Below are 23,766 nucleotides of genomic sequence, written 5' to 3'. Positions count from 1 at the left end.
AAGTCCACATCTTGACTTTGACAAACAAGAACTGAGAGGTGTGAGTAATCAATTGAGATTTGCTTATTAAGTTAATAGATTAATTTCTAATGAAAGGAGTCACATGAATATTTTCCACATAAATTCCTCACAACGAATAGATATTCATATTATATAAGTATGCATATGTGTGTGTGTGTGTGTGTGTGTTTGTTTTATTATTCCTATGTCTCAATTTGCTGCCAGTCAGGCTGATAATGTTGTTGCTGGTGTTTTTACCTTTTGCCTTTTGGCTTTATTACCCGTCACATGGGCCTCCATTCCATTCTATCCCACTCCTCCATAATGGGCTTTGTCGTGTTATGTTGTGTTGTGTTGTGCCCTGAACCAGGACTTCAATCTGGACCCGGAGCTTAGGACCTGCTGTGCGACTTTTGTACAGGTGACACATTCATTTGTTGGACGTTTTGATTATTTCAAACGAAGCGAAAATCTGTTAGAGAGTTTTGCTATTTTTGGCTAGGTTGCTTTTTGACTGGTTCGTTGGTTGGTAGCTTGCTTGCTTGTTGTCCTCTGGCCACTAAAACTTTCTGTACATCACTCTCTTCCCCACCTTTTGATGTCAATATCTACACACACGGACCCAATAGATATGTCCGTCTGTGTGTGTGCTCCATGGTTATGTGTGAATGACTGAATGTGTGTAAGCTCCGGGTGCTAAATGGTAATTTGCTTACCAGACATGGACCTGATGTTTTCCAATGTTGGTCGTCGTTGTTGTCTATTTGCCCAACTGACGATGCCAAAAATTGCATTTGCTTTATTAATTAAATACCAATTTCGTTCGCAATTCAATTACGGAAACATACATAGGACTCATTCCTATTTCCATGTACTCAATCCGCATATTAATTTATCACAATTTCTGGCACATATATTAAAATCAAACGAATTGGTTGGTCCTTTAAAATTGGTCCTCAAAACTCAATGAAAATTTCAACCTCATGCTGCGCTTGCTTTTTGGACGTTTTTGAAGAGGCATTCGGCATAAACATTTGTTCTATTGAATTAGATTCAATTTCATTTTGAATTTTACGTTTTATACCATGCACCCATTAAGTGGAATGGTATAGTAAAAGTCTCCAAAATGTATTAAATGTATTAAATCATTAGACTCTTTGCATGGTATACCAAAGTCGGCGTGATGATCTATTTGTAAATGATTTATTTATGACATTATGCATAACTCCAACTTATCAATTTATTTTTTACATGATTATTTTTTCCATTTAACAATTTCAGCTTTCATTTTCATCACCTGCTTTTCATTTAGATTTATAATAATTTTTTGGCAATGCAACAAAGGTTTAGCCAGCAGGCAGACAGGAAAATTTTAAAAATCATAGCCCATGATTTCCCATTTCCTTTCATCGATTTATAAAACAGACAATACGTTTTGTTTTTACCAATTTTCTGAATCGCTGCACAATCATAAAGTTGGCTAGCATAAAAAACTCAAGCGACACAAAAAAATTGATATCTATTTGAAAATTGAAATATACAAAAACGTCTATCTTTTTTTCCGCTTATGAATTTTCCATGATATCATCCCCATACTCTATATATATAACTGAAAGGGAAAAGACTATTAAATCACGAAAGATTGGATGAGGGACAAGGGACAGGGTCAGGGATTGGCAAGGCTTTGTTTTACGTGACGTATTGTTGCGTTAACAAATGCTTATGTTGTTGCTTACTCAAACGAAATTCTCTGACATTGCAGTTTAGTGTTTTGTATCATTTTATAAACGAACGAACCAGAAGAATGGCCCCGTATGTAAACACAATATTCTATTTCTGATTTGTCTAAGTTTATGTAGACGTCAAATGTATGTGATCGTGACTATTAAGGAACTGAAAAGATTATGAATTTGACGTGAAAAGTTGTGAATATTTCTTAAAAATGAAACTATAAATATCTACAGAAAATGAGTGCAAAAATCATATGGTTAAAATATGTTTTAATTGATTAAACTCAAAAAAAAAAAAACTTAAATGAACATTGTAAGAATTTAATAGGAATTTCGAAGCTCCAGATAAAATAAACTCTTCGAGAGATTAATTAGAGTAACTAGTTCAAAACAATTGGACAAGACTATAGAAATTAAATGAAAGTATTGCTGGGTATATAATGTTTATTTTTAGTAAGAGATTAATTCTATTGCTCACTTATAGGAAGAAAAAAACAAACGAGTAGCAAGATGAAATGAATTTGTTTTCTAAAATGAATTCATTTTTTTCCCCGTCAACAGTTTTTGAACAGTTGTTGAGATAAACTTGAATAGACGCTCAAAAAAGAATTTTGTAAGCAACTTTTTGGCGGTCAGTTGGCTAATTGAAGGTTGACGCCACCCAATCTCTTTCTCTCGCCAACTCATTCTGTTCAATGTCTCTATAGAATACACTTTAATATAAAAACTAAGTGAAAGAGGGAGAGGGGAGAGAGAGATAGAGAGAGAGGGAAAAAAAAGAGCAAATGGGCTAAAGTGTTGGCCCTTAATGAAGCATTATAGCAAGCAGTTCAGGGCTTTTGCATTTTCGGGTTGTTATCTTGCACCGTAAGCTCCACAAGTATGAGTTAAAAAATTGTAGTTAAACTCAAAAGCATTTGCTTTTAATTAAAAATTTCCACTTGGCGCACTTTTGGCGACCCACTGGAAATTACTTACTGTCATTTACAGCAACTTTGGCCCCCCGATTCCCGATCATCTTCATCTCGATTCCCATGCCATCTACAACAAAAAACTAACACACACACACCGACACACACACACACATATATACATAATCAATTTTGCTATGCAATTTTAATTACAAATTGTGGGCGTGGTCAGCATACACACCAAGAGACACACATACACAACACCCAAATGGGGCCAAGGCGTGTGTAAATAGCTGCATAATGAAAATAGCGACAAGTCCTTGGAGAATGCAGTCACGGCCCCTTTTTTGCCATTTTCTCGAGCATTTTTCTTCCCCATTCCCAATGGCACTCCTGCTTGCCAAGTAAATGACAGTAGGAAATGAACGAACGTACCGATGGACGGCCGGACGGACGGAGCTACAGACGACAGTGTCTGCAAAAAGTTAATACACATGACGTGCAACAAATTATATTTATCGCGCATCGGCAAGCATCAAATTATCAGGGCAAACCACCAACCGCAGCAGCGGCAGCAACACCATCAGTAGAGCATCTTTGTCGTCATCGTGGATCTACCGCTGATGGCGGCTGATGGCTCTTCTCCATGGGTCCATGTCGCGTCTGTCTCGAGCCGTAAATTGATGCTTAAGGACAATTTTCAGTTCATTACACGCTGGCTGTTGTCAAGTGGCATCTCTGGTACCTGTTATATAATGCATATCTAATGGGTATCAAGGGTATAATTAGCAGCCTCATTCTATGCCATTCTATGCCATCAACGGGGTATCATCACAGTCGATGGCCAAATTGTAAAAGTATTTTTCGTGTAATTTTTATCTCCTGCACGGTTGCTGCTACTTCGTTTGCCCTGATGGAATCGCTGCCTGCTTAAGCAAACGATTAATGCTCAAGTATAGCTTAAGCGAAGTACAAAATATAAAAAAGGGAAAAAGGACGCAACAGGATGGTGGCTGCTGCATTTTGCAGTGGTTGGTGCGCTACCGTGAAATTACAAATTGTGCCCGACGGCCGCCGCCGCCGCCGCCAAGATGACAAAAAACGACGACGACGATGGCGATGATGATGATGATAAAGGCAACTTACCTCACCACACTGTGCCGCCTTTTAGCAAGCTTAATTTAATAAGAAGAAATTCCCAGCAGTTTATCACACAGGCACACACATATACACCCACTCATATAAACCGTCTAGCTTACATAATTAATTGTGATTGATAGAAGAAATTATTTGTCGGCGGCCAAAACAGATGGCAATGCCAAGTCAACCTCAACCCAAGCCAAAAAGGTAAGATGAAAAATCATTTCACAAAACTGTCCCAAAACAAAAAAAAAGCAAAAACAGCAAAAAAAGAATATGAAAAGAGAAAATGTAAGCAACACCCACACATGTACACACACACACTGATCCGCACACCTGCACACAGCAAATGGGACATCATAAAGAAACTCAATTTGTTGCCGCTCGAGCGATTTGTTTGCCACGCAAATGAACAAAACGAGAAACAGGCAAAGGCCAAGCCAAGTCAAAGGTCCTCCTGCTCTGTGATTTTCTCTCTAAATATGTGTGTGTGTGTGTGGGTGGTGTAGATGGGTTTAGGTCGGTTTGTGTGGGTGTGTGTGTGTGTGTGCTTAAACGAATGCAACAAAAACAACGTTGGCCATTTTAATTTATGTTAGCTGCCGTTGCCAGCACCGGGCTAAGCTGCTTAACACTGCCGAGCAGAATAAAGCGGAAAAGAAGCAGCGGTTAAAAAAAAAAGGCCGCGACGGACTGAGGACTGAGAACTTGCGGCTGCAAAATAACCTAAAAATATAGCTGCAGGCGAAAACAATGGTTAAGGGCGAACGAAAGTGCTCTGTGTGTATGTGTGTGTGTGCGCGAATAATTCGCTAGCAAATTGAAAATAAATGCTAAAAAAGCTCCACATGCTTTTTCGCCGTTTATTTTGAATGCATTTCTATAAGGGGAACCAAGGCGGATGTTTGTATGTCGGTGTGCGTGTGCGTGTGTATGTGTGTGTGTAAGTGTGTTTGTTCTGGGATTTCCTTTCTCCTAAATTTGTTAAAGTATAGCATACATTTTGGGGCAGACTTAAATAAATGGAAGCAATTTTAGAAAATGCTTCGAATCAGATTGCAAATTTATGGATATGTCTAAGAGTATACATACTATATATAGTATACTATATATGTATACACTTTTGGTCATATCTGTGCCGATATATATAAATTTTTGTAAAGAAATTTAAGCTTTACTCACTTAACTGACATCCCATTTCGAAGAACAATTCGATTGAGTTAATTTTGTGTAGTTGTTTTCTTGTTGAAAATATTGTGAAAATAAATTTTTGAAGACATTACCCATCTGTGTTCGTATGTATCTTGGTCACGTTGCCAATGTTTTTGTGTTTTCATCCGCTATTCCGCCATTCTCGTAGTTTTGTTCACTCGTTCGTGTTTGTTTGTTTGCCAAGTTTGTGTTACAATTTCCGTTTGCCACTTTCTTCCAACTATTTGGCCAGTTCCAAGAAACTGTAGTAGTAGTCGAAATGTCACCTGTTGCCCCGACTAACCCCGCCCCTTTATCCCTTTAAGCATTAACTTGACGTAGACTAAAAAAAAAGAATCAAATCGTAAAGTTTAAGTTTTATAATTAAAGACTAAATCCATGTGGGAAATGATAACGATGCTAAAGAGAGCGAGAGTGAGAGAGAGAGTGACAGAAAAATAGAGAGAATTTCGTTGCGAGGAAATTTCTAATTCAAAGTTAAGAGGAAAAAACAAAACTTAAATAAACAAACAAATGGCCAAGCTGGATCTAACATACGACCACGCCCACTTTATGTACGGGTTTTTGGGGGGTGTTGAGCGCAGTTTACGCTCATTACCCGCTACCAATAACCAAGTGCGCTCACACATAGACACACACACACACACACACACAAAAATAGACAAGTACAGGCAACACTTTGCCAGCAGCACTTAATTACGAAACGTTTTTTGGGCATGAGGCAGCAGCTGGTTGAAGGGCGAAGGGAAAAGTTGTGGATCCTTCGTCTCCCAGTTGTCTCACTTGTTTTGTTGCCTTTGTCAATGTGTGTGTGTGTGTGTGAGTGTGTAGGGGCAAAAGCAGTTCAGTTGCAGCTGCGTCTTTTGCCTGCCATGCCGCTGTCAATTGCAACATGCTTTGTGTTGTTTTTTTTTTTGTGTGTATGCCAATGATGAGAATGAACCGCCGCCGCCGCCGCCGTCGTCCTTGCCTTCGCCGCTGCTGCATTCACTTCCCTCTGGCTTAATAGGTTTTTGCTGCCTCACCGCCATTCCCTTTCCAATCTCCTTTCTTCTGTCGACGTACTACTTCACCATCTACAGGCAGGAGAGTACACATATGGAGCCGGAGCAGCAGCAGCCCTCGTACACAATAAGTCAGCTCAGAGCGGCAGCCTTTTGGCCTCTCACCCGAGCAGCTATTTTTTTTTTACCCTCTTTTTTGTTTTCCTTTTTTTTTTTTTTTTTTTTTTTTGGTTTTGTTACGGTTTTTGCGTTTTAAAATTATTACATCTTATTTACAATGTGCGAGTTGTCGTCCTGGTTGCCACATTTAAGGCGTGCCAACGACAGCATGTTGTTGCTGTTGCTGTTGCTGCTGCTGTTGTTGTTGCTGGCTCTCTTCTTGTGCTTGTGACAAAGAAATGTTGCAAATTAAGCGCTCGACTGCATGTGCTGCACAAAGTTTTCAAGAGCTGCAAATGCAACAAAATTAAATAAAAATGTGCACGTTTCTTTGTGCATATATATATGTATACGTATACATTTATGCCATACGATACACACACACACACATACACATGCCGACTCATTGTTCGTAATTGTATTTCAACATTCTCCACTGGTTGTATATGTAATGCTTTATTATGTTACTGCATGTTTTAATGCCCCTCCGCCCCATTCGGAAATGGGAAAATATGTCATCATCATTGCAACTCTCTCTCTCTCAACTCACTTTAACCACATAACTTTTTACCCACTCAAGTGCACGACTCATTTTCAACTCGCTTACTTCAAATTGCATTCAAGTTTTTTTTTTCCTGCCTTCTCTTTCTCTTCAATTGCATTTCCGGTTTTATATTTCATGCGCCTCTTGACCGGCGCGTTGCAAGTACCAAAACTTTTCACAGCAACCAAAAAAAAAAAAAAACACAAAAAAGGTTTCATTAACCTCACCAAAAAGCATTGCCTCTGAAATCCAAAAAGCTTTTTCCCTCCTTGTAAGCAAATTATCCGCAAGACAAATAACATTAAAAGGGCAAGCCGCACTTGACTTCAATATATCCTTGAAGTTCCTCTTTCTCTCTTTAATGAGTTTTAAGAAATAACTCAAGAGCCTCACTCTCTGCCTCATTTTATCACTGTTCTATCATTTTCCTGGCGTTTCGATTTAGACTATGATGATCTCTTTTATCATTAGTGGCATCTTCGTCGTTGCTTTCTTCGTGAGTCTTTTTTTTTTTTGATGCTGATTAGAAGGTTTAAAGCGCTTCCGTTTCTGTTTGTTATGATGACAGAGAGATAAAAGTTTGTTTTAAATAAACAATGAAAATCTAAGAAATATCAGATGTTTAAAATGAATATTGTATAGTCGCTGCTGTTCGTTCTTGTAGCACACACTGAAGGCAACGCGAAACTATTTGGTAATAACAAGTTGAGTTTGCCTTTAATACATGTCCAGTTAGCATGCAAGTGGCAGCTGAAATAGCAACAAGAGCAGCAGCAACAGCAACAGCGGCAGCCATAGCAGCATCAAGAGCATCTCTCGTGTACAGGACAATATCAGTAAAAATACCGGTAATAATATTTGAGGTGCTCCGCAACGGTGCTTATACAAAATATACGAAATATGCTTGTGTTCGTTTCTCTGTCTCTAGCTCAGGCTCTGCCACTTTTACGCTGCTTGACGATGGACGTGCTTCTTGTGCCTTCATGCCCCCTAGAGGCAACTGGCTAGGGCAGGGCAGGGCAGGGCAGAGGCGTTCCAAGCTGACCCAGAATGCAACTTGTGTGCTGGTTAGTTGGCTAGTGTGTGGTCCATTTTCCTATCTATATGTATGTGTGTGTGTGTCATATGACTCGGGGCTGCAATGTTTTACTTACCACAAAATGCTGTAACTAAACGCACCAACACACAGACATAGAGACAGACACACACACGCACACACACACATATGCAGAAGAAAACATGCATATAGAGATAGATAGCGAGAGGATAGAACAGGACTACTTATGGAGCACTTGAGGCAGCACGCACACACACACACACAGGTAAATGCTCTATACGACATGTTCTACATGAGTACGATATATCCACTAAACTCTCCTTATAGTTGGCAAGTTTTGTCCACACACACACACACTCGCAATATATGTGTGTGTGTGTGTGTATACACCTGAGACACTCCCACAACATATTGTTGCGGCTATGGAAAAGTTCTTGGCCCCAAAAATTGTCACGGTTTCAGGTTTCAATGGTGCCACACACTCACATTGACAGCATAAACTTTAACTAAAATTTAAGTGGGCTATACAAAATGTGGTTATCACGGACGGGGAGGGGAGGGGGTCAACAGTTTTAAATTGTTCCAAACTGGTTCGATAATGAAAAGGTGAGAAGGGTGTGGCCGGCCTTGGGGTTATCTCTATTTTACTCCAAATGAAATGAAATGGCATTATTATCTTTTCAGTAAAAAGAAACAAAATACACATTTTGACAAATATTTTTGTAATCTTGTTAAATTGGCAAAAAAACCCTTTCTCTTCTTCTTCCCTCGTTTTGTGTTCTTTGATTTGGCCAACTCCACTTCACACAAACAAAACCAACTTTACGCTAAGTGCACTTTCGCCTAATTTGGCAATCATTTAAGCACTCAGCCAATCAGCAAGTCTGTCATTCGTTCACTCATTCACATAGCCATCCAACCAACCAACCAACCTAGCAGCCAGCCAGCCAGTCAATCGACACGAGCCTGCCTAACAGGAATAGGAACCAAAATCAGAAACTGAATCAAAATCCTAATTGGATTGCCTGCTTGATGTAATGGCTACGCAGACACCGAACTCAATTGCAAAACGCGTTGAGATTTGAGCAGTGTTTTTGTTGTTGTTGTTGTTGCTTTTCTTTTGTTTTTGTTGTTGGTTGTTGTTGTCGTTGGAAGTTATCAATGCCTTGCGGTGTTTAATCAAGCGTCCAAAATCAATAAATAAATGTGTAAAACTGTAAGAGCGTCCAACATTGCGTATGAGCAATTTTTAACATAGTGTCCATGTCTGCAATACTTTGATAAACCTTTACCAATAAGTAAAAATGATTTTCTCTCCTTTTTTTGCGCACTTAGTAGCCCAAGTAACACAAGCAGCAGCAGCACCAGCAGCAGGAGCAATCCAGTAAGGAAGAAGGAGAAAAAATAATTGAAATTCGACCGAAACTCATTTATCTTTAGGCCAGAGAGATGAAAGGCAGACAATCGGACTGACAGACATCTGGCGGCAATCGTAATTTAAATAATAAAATATTTGAGCCAATCGATCGATAAATATGAATTATGTTTAAGGCATATAGAATAGATGACATGACACAAGAGCATAGGGGGGGGCTAGGCAAACGTTCTTTCTTTCTCTTTAATTATAGTAAATACACAGACACACACACACACAGACACTGACACACATATACTCATTGATTTATTTGTGAAATGAATAGGAAACTACTAATCCCGACGACGTGTGAAATGCAACATGAAAATGGCAAGCAAAATCCTTCATTTTGCCTGGCTTGCATAATTTCCCCAACCCAGTCCACATGGGCCACATCTCTGCCATCTCTTCTTAAGGAACTTCCTTTAGTTTTCGACAAAATCCTTTCGATAACGAAATAAATTGCTTTCAACAAAATGTTCATTGCTTTGATTAATAGCAGCAGAAACAGCAGCAGCAGCAGCAGCAGCCAATGGATTGCAGATGCCTCCCGTTTTGGACTCCATTTCATTGCCTCTCACCTACAACTTGTTCTCGGTCTATTCCTTGAGCTAGTGGGTGGAAGCTTCTCCTTCAGTTTCCTGGCTTGTGTCTTGGTTTGGCCGGGCTCGCTTTCCTTGCTGCTGATGAGCGTACATTTACTTAAATGGTCTGCTCCCTGCTGCTTCCTGTGTGTTTGTGCTGTACGAATTTAATTGAGTGCTAAATGGCACGTAAACTGATAGGTCAACACACACACACACCCACATACCCACACACACACACACATGGCCACATAAACACCCTTTGGAACTTTCATTTGTTGGCCACATGTGCGTTCGCAAAGACCGAGTCGCAAGTTAGCAACGTTGTTGGCAAAGACGTTGCCAAGGACACGCGCCGGAACGTGGTTTAATGTGCATCAATGTTTCATGAAATCAGCAAAATGTCGGAGCAAATTGCATAGGTTGATATATAAGTCAATATCTATACATAGGTATATATTTGATATCACGCAATATTGCAGTTCAAGTGTAATGGAATTGTATATCAATTTAAGCAAATATTGATGAGTGAATTGGCAAGTTTCGATTTCGTTTCGATTCGATTTGGTACGCTTCGATTGATCGTGGCTAGATGATGTCACCTTAACCGTAACCTTTTTCCCGTCTCCTTTGAGTGCGTCACATTGGCAGTACAATTTGTTTGGTAATCCTGTGTTTTTTTTTTTTTTTTTTGTGGAGGAATGTCTAAGGCCAAGTTTTTGGGGCCACATTTCCATTTTCTGTTTTCTGCTTGGCCAACTTTTTGGCTTGTTAATCCAAAGTTGTATATCTGCTGTGTGTGTGTGTGTGTATGGGGTGTTCTGTGCTCTCCGAGATAAACGTCAACACGTGCAAATAAAGCATTAAAACAGCTCGCCACACACACATATCCACACACATTTATTGAAGGCAAGAAGACAGAGCTTGCCCGAATACGAGATGTATGGAGAGTAGAGACTGAAGTTGCTGCTGGCCTCAAAGTGAGAAGTAAAAGGCGGCGCCTTGACCGCAATGACTCAAATGACGAACAGCAAAAGGCGTCCCAGGCACAGTTCTGTTATGTTGTTGTTGGTTTGACTTACAAAAACAAGCCAACCACTCACACACACACACACACACACATACACGTAAACATACTCGCACAGACAAGGACGCACGTCTCAAGTTTATCAAAAAAGAAAAAAAAAACGAAAAAAAAAATTAAGAAAAAAAAGAAAAAAGCAACAAAACGAAGCGCTCAAAAAGGCAAACGTGAGCAGGCTTCAGGAGTGTAGGAGAAGAGTATGTGGACAAGTCCCGGGCAAGCAGCTCGCCTCAACTCAACTCAACTGGGGCAGGCTGGGGTGGACTGAGGCTGGAGCTGGAGGAAAAACTGGTCAGGCCACACTTAATTCATTCGTGATTTATATGAGTCGCTTTCAGGGACTTAAAGTGTGGTTGCAGCTTTGGCTTGGCTTAGATTTTTGGCTTTGGTCTTTTCCATTTCGTTTTTCATTTTGTCTGGTTGTTTCTTTTTTTTTGTATATAGGTTTTTTTTTTTTGTTGCACAACTAACGAAACTATTTTTGCGGTTTGCTTTCTGCTTGAGCTCTGGGGTTGTTTGGGGGGAACCAAAGTGCTAAGATTTCCCTCTGTGTGCTGCATTAGTTTCAGCTCTCAATTAAAAATTCCTCTTGAACTGCTCAAAATTCAATTCAAATTTTTGGCCTGGATTCTTCCCAACTCAACAAAGTCGTAAGGCAAGCCAAAATCCAACCAAACCACTGATAAAATACACACAAATGCACACACTCTTTTTATATACACAAATATATATATATATATATATATATATATATCTATATACGTATATAGAAACTTGGCTAAGCCTGTAAAAACAAGTTTTTTGGCTGCCTGGCAGCCTCCAAACGGCATTTTGTCACTTTGACAAAATTGTTGGTAGTTTTTAGCTTCAGATCTCTCTGGCTGGTATGGCTCTAACTCTGGTCTGGCTTCGGCTTCAGCTATGGAGCTTGAGCTCTCCTCTCGAGCACAACTTGTCGTTCAAGTGACATTCAATTATTATTTCAGCCCAGTCGGTATAAAAAGTTTTTGCAACGAAACGAAACGAAATGCTGCGACAAACGACAATATTGTTAGAATGTATTACAACAGGACACAGGACAAATGTCGTTTGATAGGGAGCGGGAGGGGTTGAATTGAAAGGGCGTATGGTAGAGAAAGACTGACTGACTGACTGCCTGCCTCACTAATGGAAGGATGGCGGAGCTCGGGGTATATAATACGTATTTGCGCATTAAATGTGAAACTTTGCAAATAGTTTTGTGCCAAATAAAATCAAAACAAATTGTACGAAACAAAACAACTAAAAAATACACAAAATTTATATATATATATATATAAATATATGTATGTATATGTCTCTATAAAATTCAAAAAGGGAAACTTTTAAATTGCAATTTGAAAGCCCCAATAGGCGTGGGAAAGTGGGAGAGACAAACAGACAGACAGACAGACAGATTCACTCAAATTTGTATCTATGAAAGTTTTCAAACATCCAAATATGGTTTTCAATAGAATGAATTAAACTTCAACCACGAGAGAGGAAGAGAGAAAGAGAGGTAGACAGAAGATCTCTGCACTTATCTTATATTCACTGTATATACACAATAACATTAGTTTGTCGAGTCTAAAGTTTATGGGCTCTTGTGATAGCTCTTTTTATTTTTCCCGAACCTATAAACAATCACAGGTATTACGGTTGTTTGCCAAAGTAGTAGATTGTGGAAAACTTTTGCCTCGACAATTTTCCTCTCCCCTTCGCCTCTCTTAATGTTTAAAATATTCCGGATTGGCTGCTTCTGGTAGGTAAAAGAAGCTTGCTGGGGCCATGCAAAATGCGAGTAGTTTTGCTCGTTGTTGTGTTCGCTGTTGTCGAGACCGAAAAAGCATGCAGCTTAAAATTAATGACAGCAAAGTAAATGTCAACGCAGAATGAAAAACATATCCAGAAATGTGCGAGGCACAACTTTACCCAACCGCAACGTGTGGCAAAAACAATAAAGAGGCGTGCAACTGGACGAGAGGAAGGTAGTGTGTGAGGGCGACAAGGAAAACGAAGGCGAAGACGAGGGTAAGAGCAACGACGATGCATGGCTTCCGGTTTTTGTTCACGCGCTGGTATTTTGAGCCACGCCCTTAGTAGTGACTCCTGGCCCCGCCAACAAACGATGGTCCTGATCCGGGCTTACTCTACTCGACTACACTCAACTCAACTTAACTCTGGTGGCGCAGGCATTGCGTGCGTGAGTGTCACATATGCACATTTTATTTATAAACTTGCAGCAAAGTGGAAAATAAAAAGCAGTAAAACCACCTCAACAGGCATGCTTCTTAACCTTTTGCAACCCGCGTTGCATGCACCGCGATAAAACTCGTAAAATGCTTATCATGCCCCAACCGGATGTGCACAGTGTCAAACAGCGGCAACAGCAACCGAGCAAACTGCAAAGCGTTTTTATAGCAAATGCATAATTGATAAGCACGCAGAGTAAAACAATGACTGAACGGGCAGGGCAAGGCCATTTAAGGCCATATCCGACCAATGTGTGATTAAATGTGTGCCACATTCAACTGCGTTTCGTTTTGTTGTTTCCTTTTCATCAAAAATTTAGTATAGAACATTTGGATAACCATAACCAAGAGACAAAATCTATTAAATTGTTTAACAAATATAATTCATTATATAAATTATATCCATTACAAGTTACATATGTTTTAAAAAAGTTATACAAACTATTGGGATACAGAATTATTGAGCCCAAAAAAGTATGCTATAAAAATAGGTCAATTTCCATTCCAAAGCATTCCCAAAGAGAAACTTCAGAATTGAAGCTGAGATGCTGACAAAGTTCAAGATCAAATTTCAATATATTTAATTCTTTTGACGAGGATAACTCATTCCTACTTTATGGGGTGCGGAAATTCTTTCTACTGTCAGTTACTTACAACGATTGATAGCATGTTACATAACTATTTAAATTTATGTGCAAAAACTTTCTGATACGGTAATCGTGTTTTGCTCTAAGTAAAATATTTTTGGAATCTGGACAGCATTCTTGCGATGCCGAGTGCAAAGTAATGGCAATCGACCAACACTTTTTGCATTACATAATTCGCTCTTGTTTGCACTTGAATAATGAAAATTATTTAACAGTTGCCTGTTCAGTTGAGCACGAAACAAAAACAAGCGCGTTAATGAACTGTGTAATTCAATAATGATTATGAATGTTTAACAAAATTAGTAGAACGTTAACGAGGGAAAAGCATCAAGTTAATAAACACAAAGCACATTTAAAATAATATATTTAATAACTTAATAATAATGGGGAAACCTTTAACTGAATGCGCGAATCAAGAGTAAACAAATAAATGGAGAAAGCAATCGTTGCCTAATTGAAAGCCGCTTAGCAAAGACAAATCGCTGCTTTATGCCGCACTTACTAAAGTGCTCAAGTGTTCTTCTAACCCACCCACACACACACACACATATAAACACAAGCACACACCATCACTCCGAATATTACTCTCTTTGTCGTACATCCGTGCGACGGCAAATGCACAAACAAAACGCGTTGCGAAATGTAAAAATGCTGCCAAAGTATGCAAAGCTGCTCGTAAAGACACTCAAAAACTACGTGCATGCAGCTCAGCCATTTGGCTGCTGCTGCAAGTCCTTCGTTCTCTGCCCTTGAGGCTCTTTTGTCTGTCTGTCTGTGTCTGGAAACTAGCTACTTGCTTAGCTACTGCTTCCTGCCGCCTCTACATGCCCGGTTTCCTTCCTGAAAATCCATCAGCGCTAATTTTGCATATTTCAGTTACAATCATTTTTTCTTTTTCCTTTTACTTTTCTTTACATTCTTTCGTTCATCGTTTTTCTTTCGCTACCCACACACACACACACACTTCCAAACGCTCATTCCATATAAAATTTTTACCATCATTTCTTGCACTTTGCTCGCTTTTGTTTGGCTTAGCTGGCTTGTGACTTGTGTTTTCACAGCTTTAGTCTGAAAGATATTTAAGCTATGCCCAAAAAACGGGGGGCAAAAAAAAAAAACAAGTAAATGTGAATGGATAGGGGAACTGACGTAGGGGGGTCGTAGGGTCTCCCTCTTATGTGATGGCAAGTGGCCTTGTGTCTGCTCTCTGATGATGAATTATGTGAGCCACGTATGTTATTAATAATTCCAGTGCTGTCAACAAATACATTGTGTTCTGCCTATGGCACACACGCTGAATGTATACATATAAACATATCTCGGTTTGCTGCTGCTGCTCCTGCTTGTCGCCCACATTGCGTATGCGTAATATGTTTATTTCAAGATCGAGCAAAGCTGCGGCATCAAATTTATTAAACAGCTGCAACTCAGACCGCTTACAAGCGAAATAAATTCGAACTCAAAATCAAAGCCATAAAACAATAAAGAGCAACAGAGACAGAACGAGAGCGATACAGGTGAGGGGGTGGGGGGGTTGGCAGCAGTATGATTCGGTTTTTCGAGCTTATCACGAACCAAGGAAATTAACCATATGAACCACAAAGCTCTCTCCCCCCCCCCCTCTGCCGCTCTATCTCTTTTTCTTCTGTTAATAGTAACATGGTTTTTGTTTTTGTATTTTTTACACATACCCACGCAGATGCCTTTGGTGGTCGCTCTCTGGCATTGTTTGCTTACTCCATTGTGTATTGGGTTTCAAGTGTCAAACTTAATTGCTTGAAAAATTGAACTCAATCAATTTACGAGGACACGACACACACTCAAATGCACACACACACAGACACCCTTACATATATGGCAAGAAGTAAGGCAACATTTTTGTTTTAATCGACAAGATCTTTCAAGTGGGCTTCTGGGAGGGTTGGTGTTTGATACGGTTTGGGCAAGTCAATGAGTTTATATATATGTATATATATATTTGCAGTGGCACTTCATTTCGCCAATTAAATTTCGCTGCATACTTACAGGCGCTTGCAATGAAAATTGTAAACAAAACTATGCTATGTGTGAAAATGCGTGTCAGACATTTTGCCAGTGAATTCTTCACCAAAGTTTATCGTTGCCTAGTTGGCTTGTTGTTTGGGTTCGCCATCTAAATTTATAATAGCCCAATTTTTAAGTGATTTTTGGTTGAAAATATTGACTAATTGTTCAACTGTAATATAAATTTGATATTTGAACATTTCATATTCATTGAATGACAGAATATGCGAGGGAAAGAGAGAATGAGGGGAGGGAGAGTCGAGATAGATATTTCTATGACGATTTCCCCTGGGCAGTTTTGGCACGGGACACAAACCTGAACACTTTGCACATTAATTAAATATTTATGTACAAACACAAACAAGCAAATAGATAAGCAAAAACACTTGCATGTGCAGAGGGCAAACAGAGCGCAACAAATAAAGAGACAAACGACAGTCGAGGACAAGGACGACTGCAAGAATTCCAATTCGGTTACGGCACGCTGACTTTGACTTGCAGATACAAATAGCAACTTACAAAACACACGAACACACACGTACACGTAGACACAAATATAAACAACACATATACAAATAGATACATTTATTTACTGCTCTTATTGTTCGTGTACAAATTTAACGTCTAAGCTCAAGACAATGCAATAAAGTTGAAATTAGTTCGGGCCATAATTTCAGGTGAACATCCGGAGGCAATGCAAACTGGCTCATCCGGTTGTCAGTACAATTGGCTTACAATTGTTCTGCTACTGAGTCTCGTGCTATGCTACAGTCATCACTGTGTGGCGGCCACAACAAGTGAAAGTGCAGCAACATCAGCCGCACCACCACCACCATCATCATCATCATCATCATCAGCTATAGCAGCAGCAGCATCAGCATCAGCATCAAAACGTCGCGCTGCCACAGTGTCATCAACTGCGGTCAACAGCTGTCGCCAAGCCACATGCCACGCCCATGCTCACACTAACGCCAACGCCCACGTTTATACCAATGACCATGGTCATGTCCATGTCCATGCCAAACGGCTCTGCCACAGATGATCAAATTGAGGCACTCACAACGACAACTAAACTAGCGTAATTTAAGCAGCATCCCAGCAGCACATGAAATGTCTCTGTCTGTGTGCGTGTGCGTGTGCGTGTGAGTATGTGTGAGAGAGATAAAGGTATGAAAGTGAAACTGGAAAATACAAAATGGTAATAAAAGTGTGTGAATGTCTCTGTTTTAAACTGTGCTACCAAAAATCAAAAGTATAAAGAGAACAAAATTGTTGATATGACATACGCACACACAACGCTTTATGAATGTGTGTGTGTGTGTGTGTGTGTGTGTGTGGCATATCTAAAACAGTTTTGCCCCTCCGCAGCCCTCCCCCAATTCCCCACACATCTATCTTAAATATGATATAATATATGTATGTCTATAACTATTATGCAATCGGCTTATAACAATGACATAGAATCAATCAGAATTGGGTCAAATTATTTGCCATACCATTCGACTCCATACCGCAACAAAAAAAAAAAAAAATAAAGAAAAAACAAAAACAAAACAGAGGAGGGAGGGAAATACATTTTTAATGTTGAACAAATATTTGATGTCTTTATTAAAGGCTGTTAATTAAAATTATTATATTTTGTTACTAATTATTTATTTAACATTGCCTTTAAATTGAATGCATCAATATTTGTGCATTCGTAAATCTGATGCCGACCCTCTCTCTCCTTCCCTCTCCTCCTCGATCTTTCTTGTCTATTGTAAAGCTGAAATACATATGTAAAACCTAATGAATTACCATTTAATGTGTATATTTAATAAAGTAATTTTTTTTTTTTTTTGTTTCTCCACTCGTTGTATAAGAGCGTGTAAATAACAAGCATAAACAACAACATCAACAAAATTATCACCCATTAAAAATGGGAGAAAACGAACAAAACAAAAAAAAAAGAGAACAAAAAACGCTAGTGGAATAAATGTCGAAGCGATAAAGTCGAAAGAATAATCTCGTATATAGCTCGCAGCGACGACCCTTTTAATATAAATTAATATATAATCAAATAAAATGCAATGTACAGTACGAGCTATATTAAATATAATTAGATAAAAATCCGTAGCAATAACAGCAAACAAAATACGAAAAAAAAAAAAAATACAAAAAAACCAAAAAAAAAAGAAACGAACAAATCAAAAAACAAAATATAATAATAATAATATGGAGAATGGAAAAAAAAAACAAATGGTTTGCCATAAAACATTTAAATTAATTGCCATATCATGCAAATATTTACTCGGCGCAATTTTCCAAACCAAATGTAAAGCAATTTTCCCATTTCCACCAACAGCAAAGCGCCACCCATTAACCATTTATCCACCCACTCGTTCATTACCACTACAAATGGCATTATTTTTGGTTTTTTTTTTATTGCATTTTATGATTTTCTCCTTTTTTGTTTGTATATCAATTTCAATAATAAGTTTTTCTTCATGGCTTGAATTCGAAAGTATAATTCATATGGAACAGATAAATATGTTTATTATTTTCCCCAATTCATTACGAGAAAATTTTGAATATAATTGAAAACCAGTTTCTTGGATTAGGTTTGGCCTTCTGGTTTCAAAAACTTTAACCTACGAAGGAAACTGTTAATAACTTTTATTTACTTTTGTTTTTGTTTGTTTTGTTTTGTATCTTTTTGTACAGCTTTATTTTTTTCTAATTTATTTATTATTTCTTTACTATTTTAGATTTATTTATTATGAAAAATCCGAGGAGATAACTGTCTTTAATTTACATGGTTTTTATTGCTAAACTTGGTAAGTTGAAATGCAAATTATTATACCTATTTACATTTATTGAGCGCAATAGTAAATTTTACCTTTCAATAATATACACAATGTCCTGAATATAATGTGACCTGTACATATGTATTTTGAGTCGAAAACAGGAAAATTACTTATCAAGTTCATAGGCAATCTATACCACTTTATTAAATTTGGAATTCCAAAAGCGGAATGCAAATATTCTATCAGAGATTCAGAGAACATCTGATCACAATTAAGCAAACTTTTTTTTAAATATTTTAAAATGGTCAAGGGCATATATTTTCTATTGTAATTTTTAGTCAGCGCCAATTGTAATTGTTCAAATTTGTTTAACCATAATGTTGATTTCTTCATTAGTTGCCAATTTTTTCTCTCATCTCAATGATTTTTTGTTGTTTAATGATTTTCAAATTTTAATTACATTAAATGAATTTTAGCTATGAAAATAAATTCAGATTTTAATTTCCACAATTCCTGTGGCCGCAAAATTTTAATTATACAATTTAATTTAGCCCCGACTAGACAATGCAATGCGTTTAACACTTTGATTACTGACATGCAAAAGGCCAAAAGCCATGTTGACACACCGCATAAATGCCTCAAATATTATGTACTTATATCTGCTACAAATGTAGTTCGACTTTAGAATACCATGCATCAAATGAAGCAACTCAAAAAAACTAATTGATATGGGCATTGCAATGGGCCTTGGCAAGAAACAAATCTAGTCTGCATAGTCATCCTCTAAGAGTCTGACATTTCTGTCTCCATACGGATTGCTACTTATTCCTTATGGGGTCCTTCCGCCTGTTACAATCCTTTTTGGTGACTTTTGCTATGCCAATACAATTCGGGTACATGGTATAAAAATTTATGGGCATTGAATTTATAAATTTTTAATTGCAATAATTAAAAAATAACAAAATCTGGACGTTTATATTCAAGGAAATTTCAATAAAAATGAATTGTCAAAAACCTAATTTTCATTTATGTTTAAAAAAATGTAAGTGCAATCGGTTGGCTAATTAAAATGTGTACGTCGGAACGTTTGCATCTTGCATTTGAAAGCCATTTTAATGAAAATTAATGCCAAATTACATAAACATTTTCAAACCAACAGTAAAAATCATCGACAACAAAATCAAACAAAATAAAAAACATAAAAACTATAGCATAATTTATTCATTATGTTTAAACATTAGGTGTAAAACTACAAATAATGTTAATTATAAACGAATTCTAGGATAGCCTGGGATAACCAGGCCAACAACCATGTAAAACAAAAAATGTACTATCATAGCTAGTTATATGTTTGTGTGTGTGTGTGTTCGTGTGTGTACTATATGATAATACATCTATATTCATTTTCATTGCATTAATCCAATCCAAACTTGAGATAATATTCGTCAGTGTTCTTAGAAATACTCACTCCAAATTGATCTTAGTGGTCTTAAATTTCATATAATGACTTTTAAAAGTATTTTCTACGATTATCTTAGGTTTTTTTTCTGGAGACTAGTTATTGTTTTCCACACATTTCTTTAACATAATTAGTTACAAATATTGAAACTACATTTGCATTATTTCCTTGTAATTATCTAGATTTACCCCTGCCAATTTATTCAATCAATTGACTTTGCGATTCCTAAAAAGAACGTTTCCATTTTTAAATTTAATTTTATATCTTGGGTTCTTTAGTAATTGGAAGGCTTTATCGATTTGAAATCACATAGTTTAACATAGAGCTCATGCAAAAGGCCAGTGAAAATACTGTTCAGGTTTCATAATTCTAATTAACTGCAGCCTCAATAAACATTGCATAGATCTGCAAAGAAGAGAAAAGTAGCTCACTGAAACGGTTTAACACGAAAAAGATTTCCAACAATCTTAAAGAGAATGAACTTTTCATTGTATTGAAAAGCCAATCATCAATTACAATTACAATTACACTGGCTTGTGAATTCATCTGTCTCCTTGTTGATTTCTTTTTGTGTTTGTTGATTTTTTTTTTGTATATTTTTGACAAATGCATTTAAAAGTTTAATAACTAATTTGTCAGTGAGAATTCTGTCTCAATGGAATTGAAACTTATGATGCTGACAGTTAGAAGGCAATATAGAGACATTAGCAGGGATTTATATGGAGAATTACTTTAACTTAGTTGAATGGGCAAGTTGAATTCATTTTTAAAAGTCTTCATCTCATGTATTTGAAACAAATCAAAATGAAATTTGCGAGAATTCAATTATGGCAAATGAAATTATTGAGTTGACAAGCATCGTGAGTTTGGCCAAGGGAAGGATTGTCCATCACAATGTAAGCCATGTCACACACATACACACGCACACACTTACAGAACTACAAGCCAATGAAAGTAAAAAGATAAAGACACAGACACAGACTTCATACACTGAATAGATTAACGCATAGAAACAAGTTTAGATATAAGTGTATTTGGGATCTCTACAGATGCATAAATATGCATACATACATACATACATATATGCAAATGAAAATACATACATACATATATAGGAATACATATGCCAGCCAATTTGTATATGAACAATCCAGCTAATTCCATAAGCCCCACAAACATTTGCCATGCATTAAAGTAAAGTACATAAATCTACATAATAGTTGGCCATCAGCTAAATAATTCCTGTATATTAAAGTTAATTAGTGCAAAATGCAGAACTGCATAACTATATACGCATGCATATGCAAGTGTGTGTGTGTGTGTGTTTGTGTAGGTGTACGCTTACATATGTACATACACACAGGCATTCACACGAGCTAAATTGCATAGTTAATAGGTTAAATGAATCGAACAAATTGAACTGTATAAAAAAAAAAAAACAAAACCGAAAGTTAAAAACTTGAAATTTCTTTTAACTGTTACAAAACTAACTAACTTAACTAAAGTAAATGGCCATAACTAGTCGAATATATACATAAGTATATATATATATATATATATTTACTATATAGATCTGTGTATGCGTGTGTGCCCATTTGTAAGAGCAAAGAAACACCATAAATATGACATAATAAATAAAAATAGCAACCTATTACAACAATAATAAACAACAAAATAGCAACAGAAATAATATTAATAATAATAGCAAAACGAAAACCAAAAACGAAAATGAAAACCAAAACCGTAAACCAAAAAACCAAAACGAGAACGAAAAGCGAAAGCAACAACAACAACAAAAGCAAAAATATTTGTCATCAGCATTTTGTGCAAATGTCAGGAAAACATTTGCTTTAAGGGCAAACTGCAAACTAAACATAACAGAAACTAAAGAAAACAAGAAAACAACTAAAAACTAGAGAAAACTCACAAAAAAAAAAAATCCAACAAAATGCAATTGCTGATTGTCCTTTGTCCGAAGAACAACAATAACAACAGGATGACAAAATAAAAATCGTAACGAATAAACAATTTTTTTTTTAAATTACATTTTGAAAATGTGTTTTAATCTTGGCAACTAGAAGAATTTACAATTTTTCAATACGGTCACATGGGGCGGGAGGTAGGAGGCGTAGCTTAATTTCGATATGAGATGAAAGCTGTTCAATTATTTATGCAAACTACAAGGGAATATAACAGCTGCCACATCAACGCCCCAACCCATCAGCCAGCCTCCTCTCCCTGTCTCTTTCGGCATCCGCATCCGCACAATACACTACTCTACTCAACAAATGCGCAACGACAGCCAAAGAAATGAAAAATAAGCTGCAACGTATGCGTGTGTGTCACATGTAATCGCTGGATTATAGACAGCCAGCCAGGATGGCAGCAGCAGCAGCAGGAGCAGGAGCTGGAACAGCAACTGCAGGAACGAAATGTAGCGATGGAGAATGAAGTCGTTGAAAACTGGGTCAGCAAATAAATCGAAAGAGCTTAAAACGGAAAAGAAAGGATAGCAAAGGATAGACATAACCCAGCCAAGGCAGCCAGGCAGCCAGATATACAGCTAACCAGCCAGTCATTGGACAACCGAAGCTTACATACCCTTAACAAATTGTTCCTATGGGAGATGCCAAAGACCTAAAACAAACCAGCAATAGTCCGGCCCATCTGGCAGGTGCACTGTCTCAGAGTAGGAAAAGAAACCTAACTTTACTGCGAATAAAATTGATATATTTCTAAGGGCTCTTATTTTCTTCGATTACTAATATTTTACTCTTATCTTTCATTTAAAGACTCTATAACTTTATAGCATTTATTTAGATTGAAATCGTTCACAGGTTTGTATGTCATATATATATAAATGCAAATTCTACCACATTACTGCAACTAAATTTAGCATAAAAAACTTAAACCATCTATTAGGCAATACTTCGTCAATTAGTTTTCTTATTTGTCATTATGTTGTCATCATTTTTGTAATAAACATTGACCAACGCTCACTACTTGCTCTGATTCGGATTCATGTATTCTTTATACCAACAAATATGTAAAAAGAAACATCTGTTTAACATTGAATCGAACTTGTCCAAATATTAATAAGCATGCTTATATCTGATTCATAAACATGTTGATTGATTCATTGAAGCAAATCTTTATTGACTTGGACTTGAACTTTGCTCGAGATGTGGGCTTCTTCAAAAGTATTACCTCCACGAAAAGGGTTTGATTTTAGTTGTTCTTCTGAATCATTTCAGCTACTGAATACTTTAGAGCTATTAAAAGGGTCAGGGGCTTAAAAGGTTTCTCGGTCCGTGTCAAAGGATGACTCATCTACACCAAGTTCCGAATCACTAATCACAACTTTAGCGGATAGACATTATAATTTGATTAATAAATAAAAATTATTAAATTATAGGCGTCACGAGTAAAAGCAAAAAAACTTGTTGTTGTCAAAACAAACGACAAATGATCACACCTTCATTCGAGAGATAAAAAATCAATGACTAAGCAACACAACAGAAAAATAGTTCAATTGCGTTGAATTGCTATTAGCAGTGGCGTAGCGTACCCTTGCAAAAAAGGGGATATTAACATTAGCTTGGATTGGCATCTCCGACTAAATAAAGTACATGTATTCTTAATCTACATGACTAGACGATCTCATATGCCATGCCTGACCGTCTGTTCGTCTACTTAGAGCCATTGCTTTCAATTTGGTTCTC

At 37.3% G+C, this 23,766-nt stretch overlaps 1 protein-coding gene across 1 annotated transcript in view; it reads left to right on the top strand.

Moving 5' to 3' along the window:
- The window catches only part of LOC6639117 (fibroblast growth factor receptor-like 1), a 109,364-nt gene extending 92,285 nt beyond the window's left edge, over nucleotides 1-17,079 (top strand). The window contains exon 7 of the mRNA XM_002062238.4: nucleotides 16,477-17,079. Within this exon, the coding sequence (XP_002062274.3) occupies nucleotides 16,477-16,841 (365 nt within the window). The 3' untranslated portion in view covers nucleotides 16,842-17,079. The remainder of the gene's footprint in view (nucleotides 1-16,476) is intronic.
- The last annotated feature ends 6,687 nt before the right edge of the window (nucleotides 17,080-23,766 follow it).

The sequence above is a fragment of the Drosophila willistoni genome (assembly GCF_018902025.1).
Source record: "Drosophila willistoni isolate 14030-0811.24 chromosome XR unlocalized genomic scaffold, UCI_dwil_1.1 Seg144, whole genome shotgun sequence".
Lineage (NCBI taxonomy): Eukaryota > Metazoa > Arthropoda > Insecta > Diptera > Drosophilidae > Drosophila > Drosophila willistoni.
This window is presented reverse-complemented; position numbering and strand designations above follow the sequence as displayed.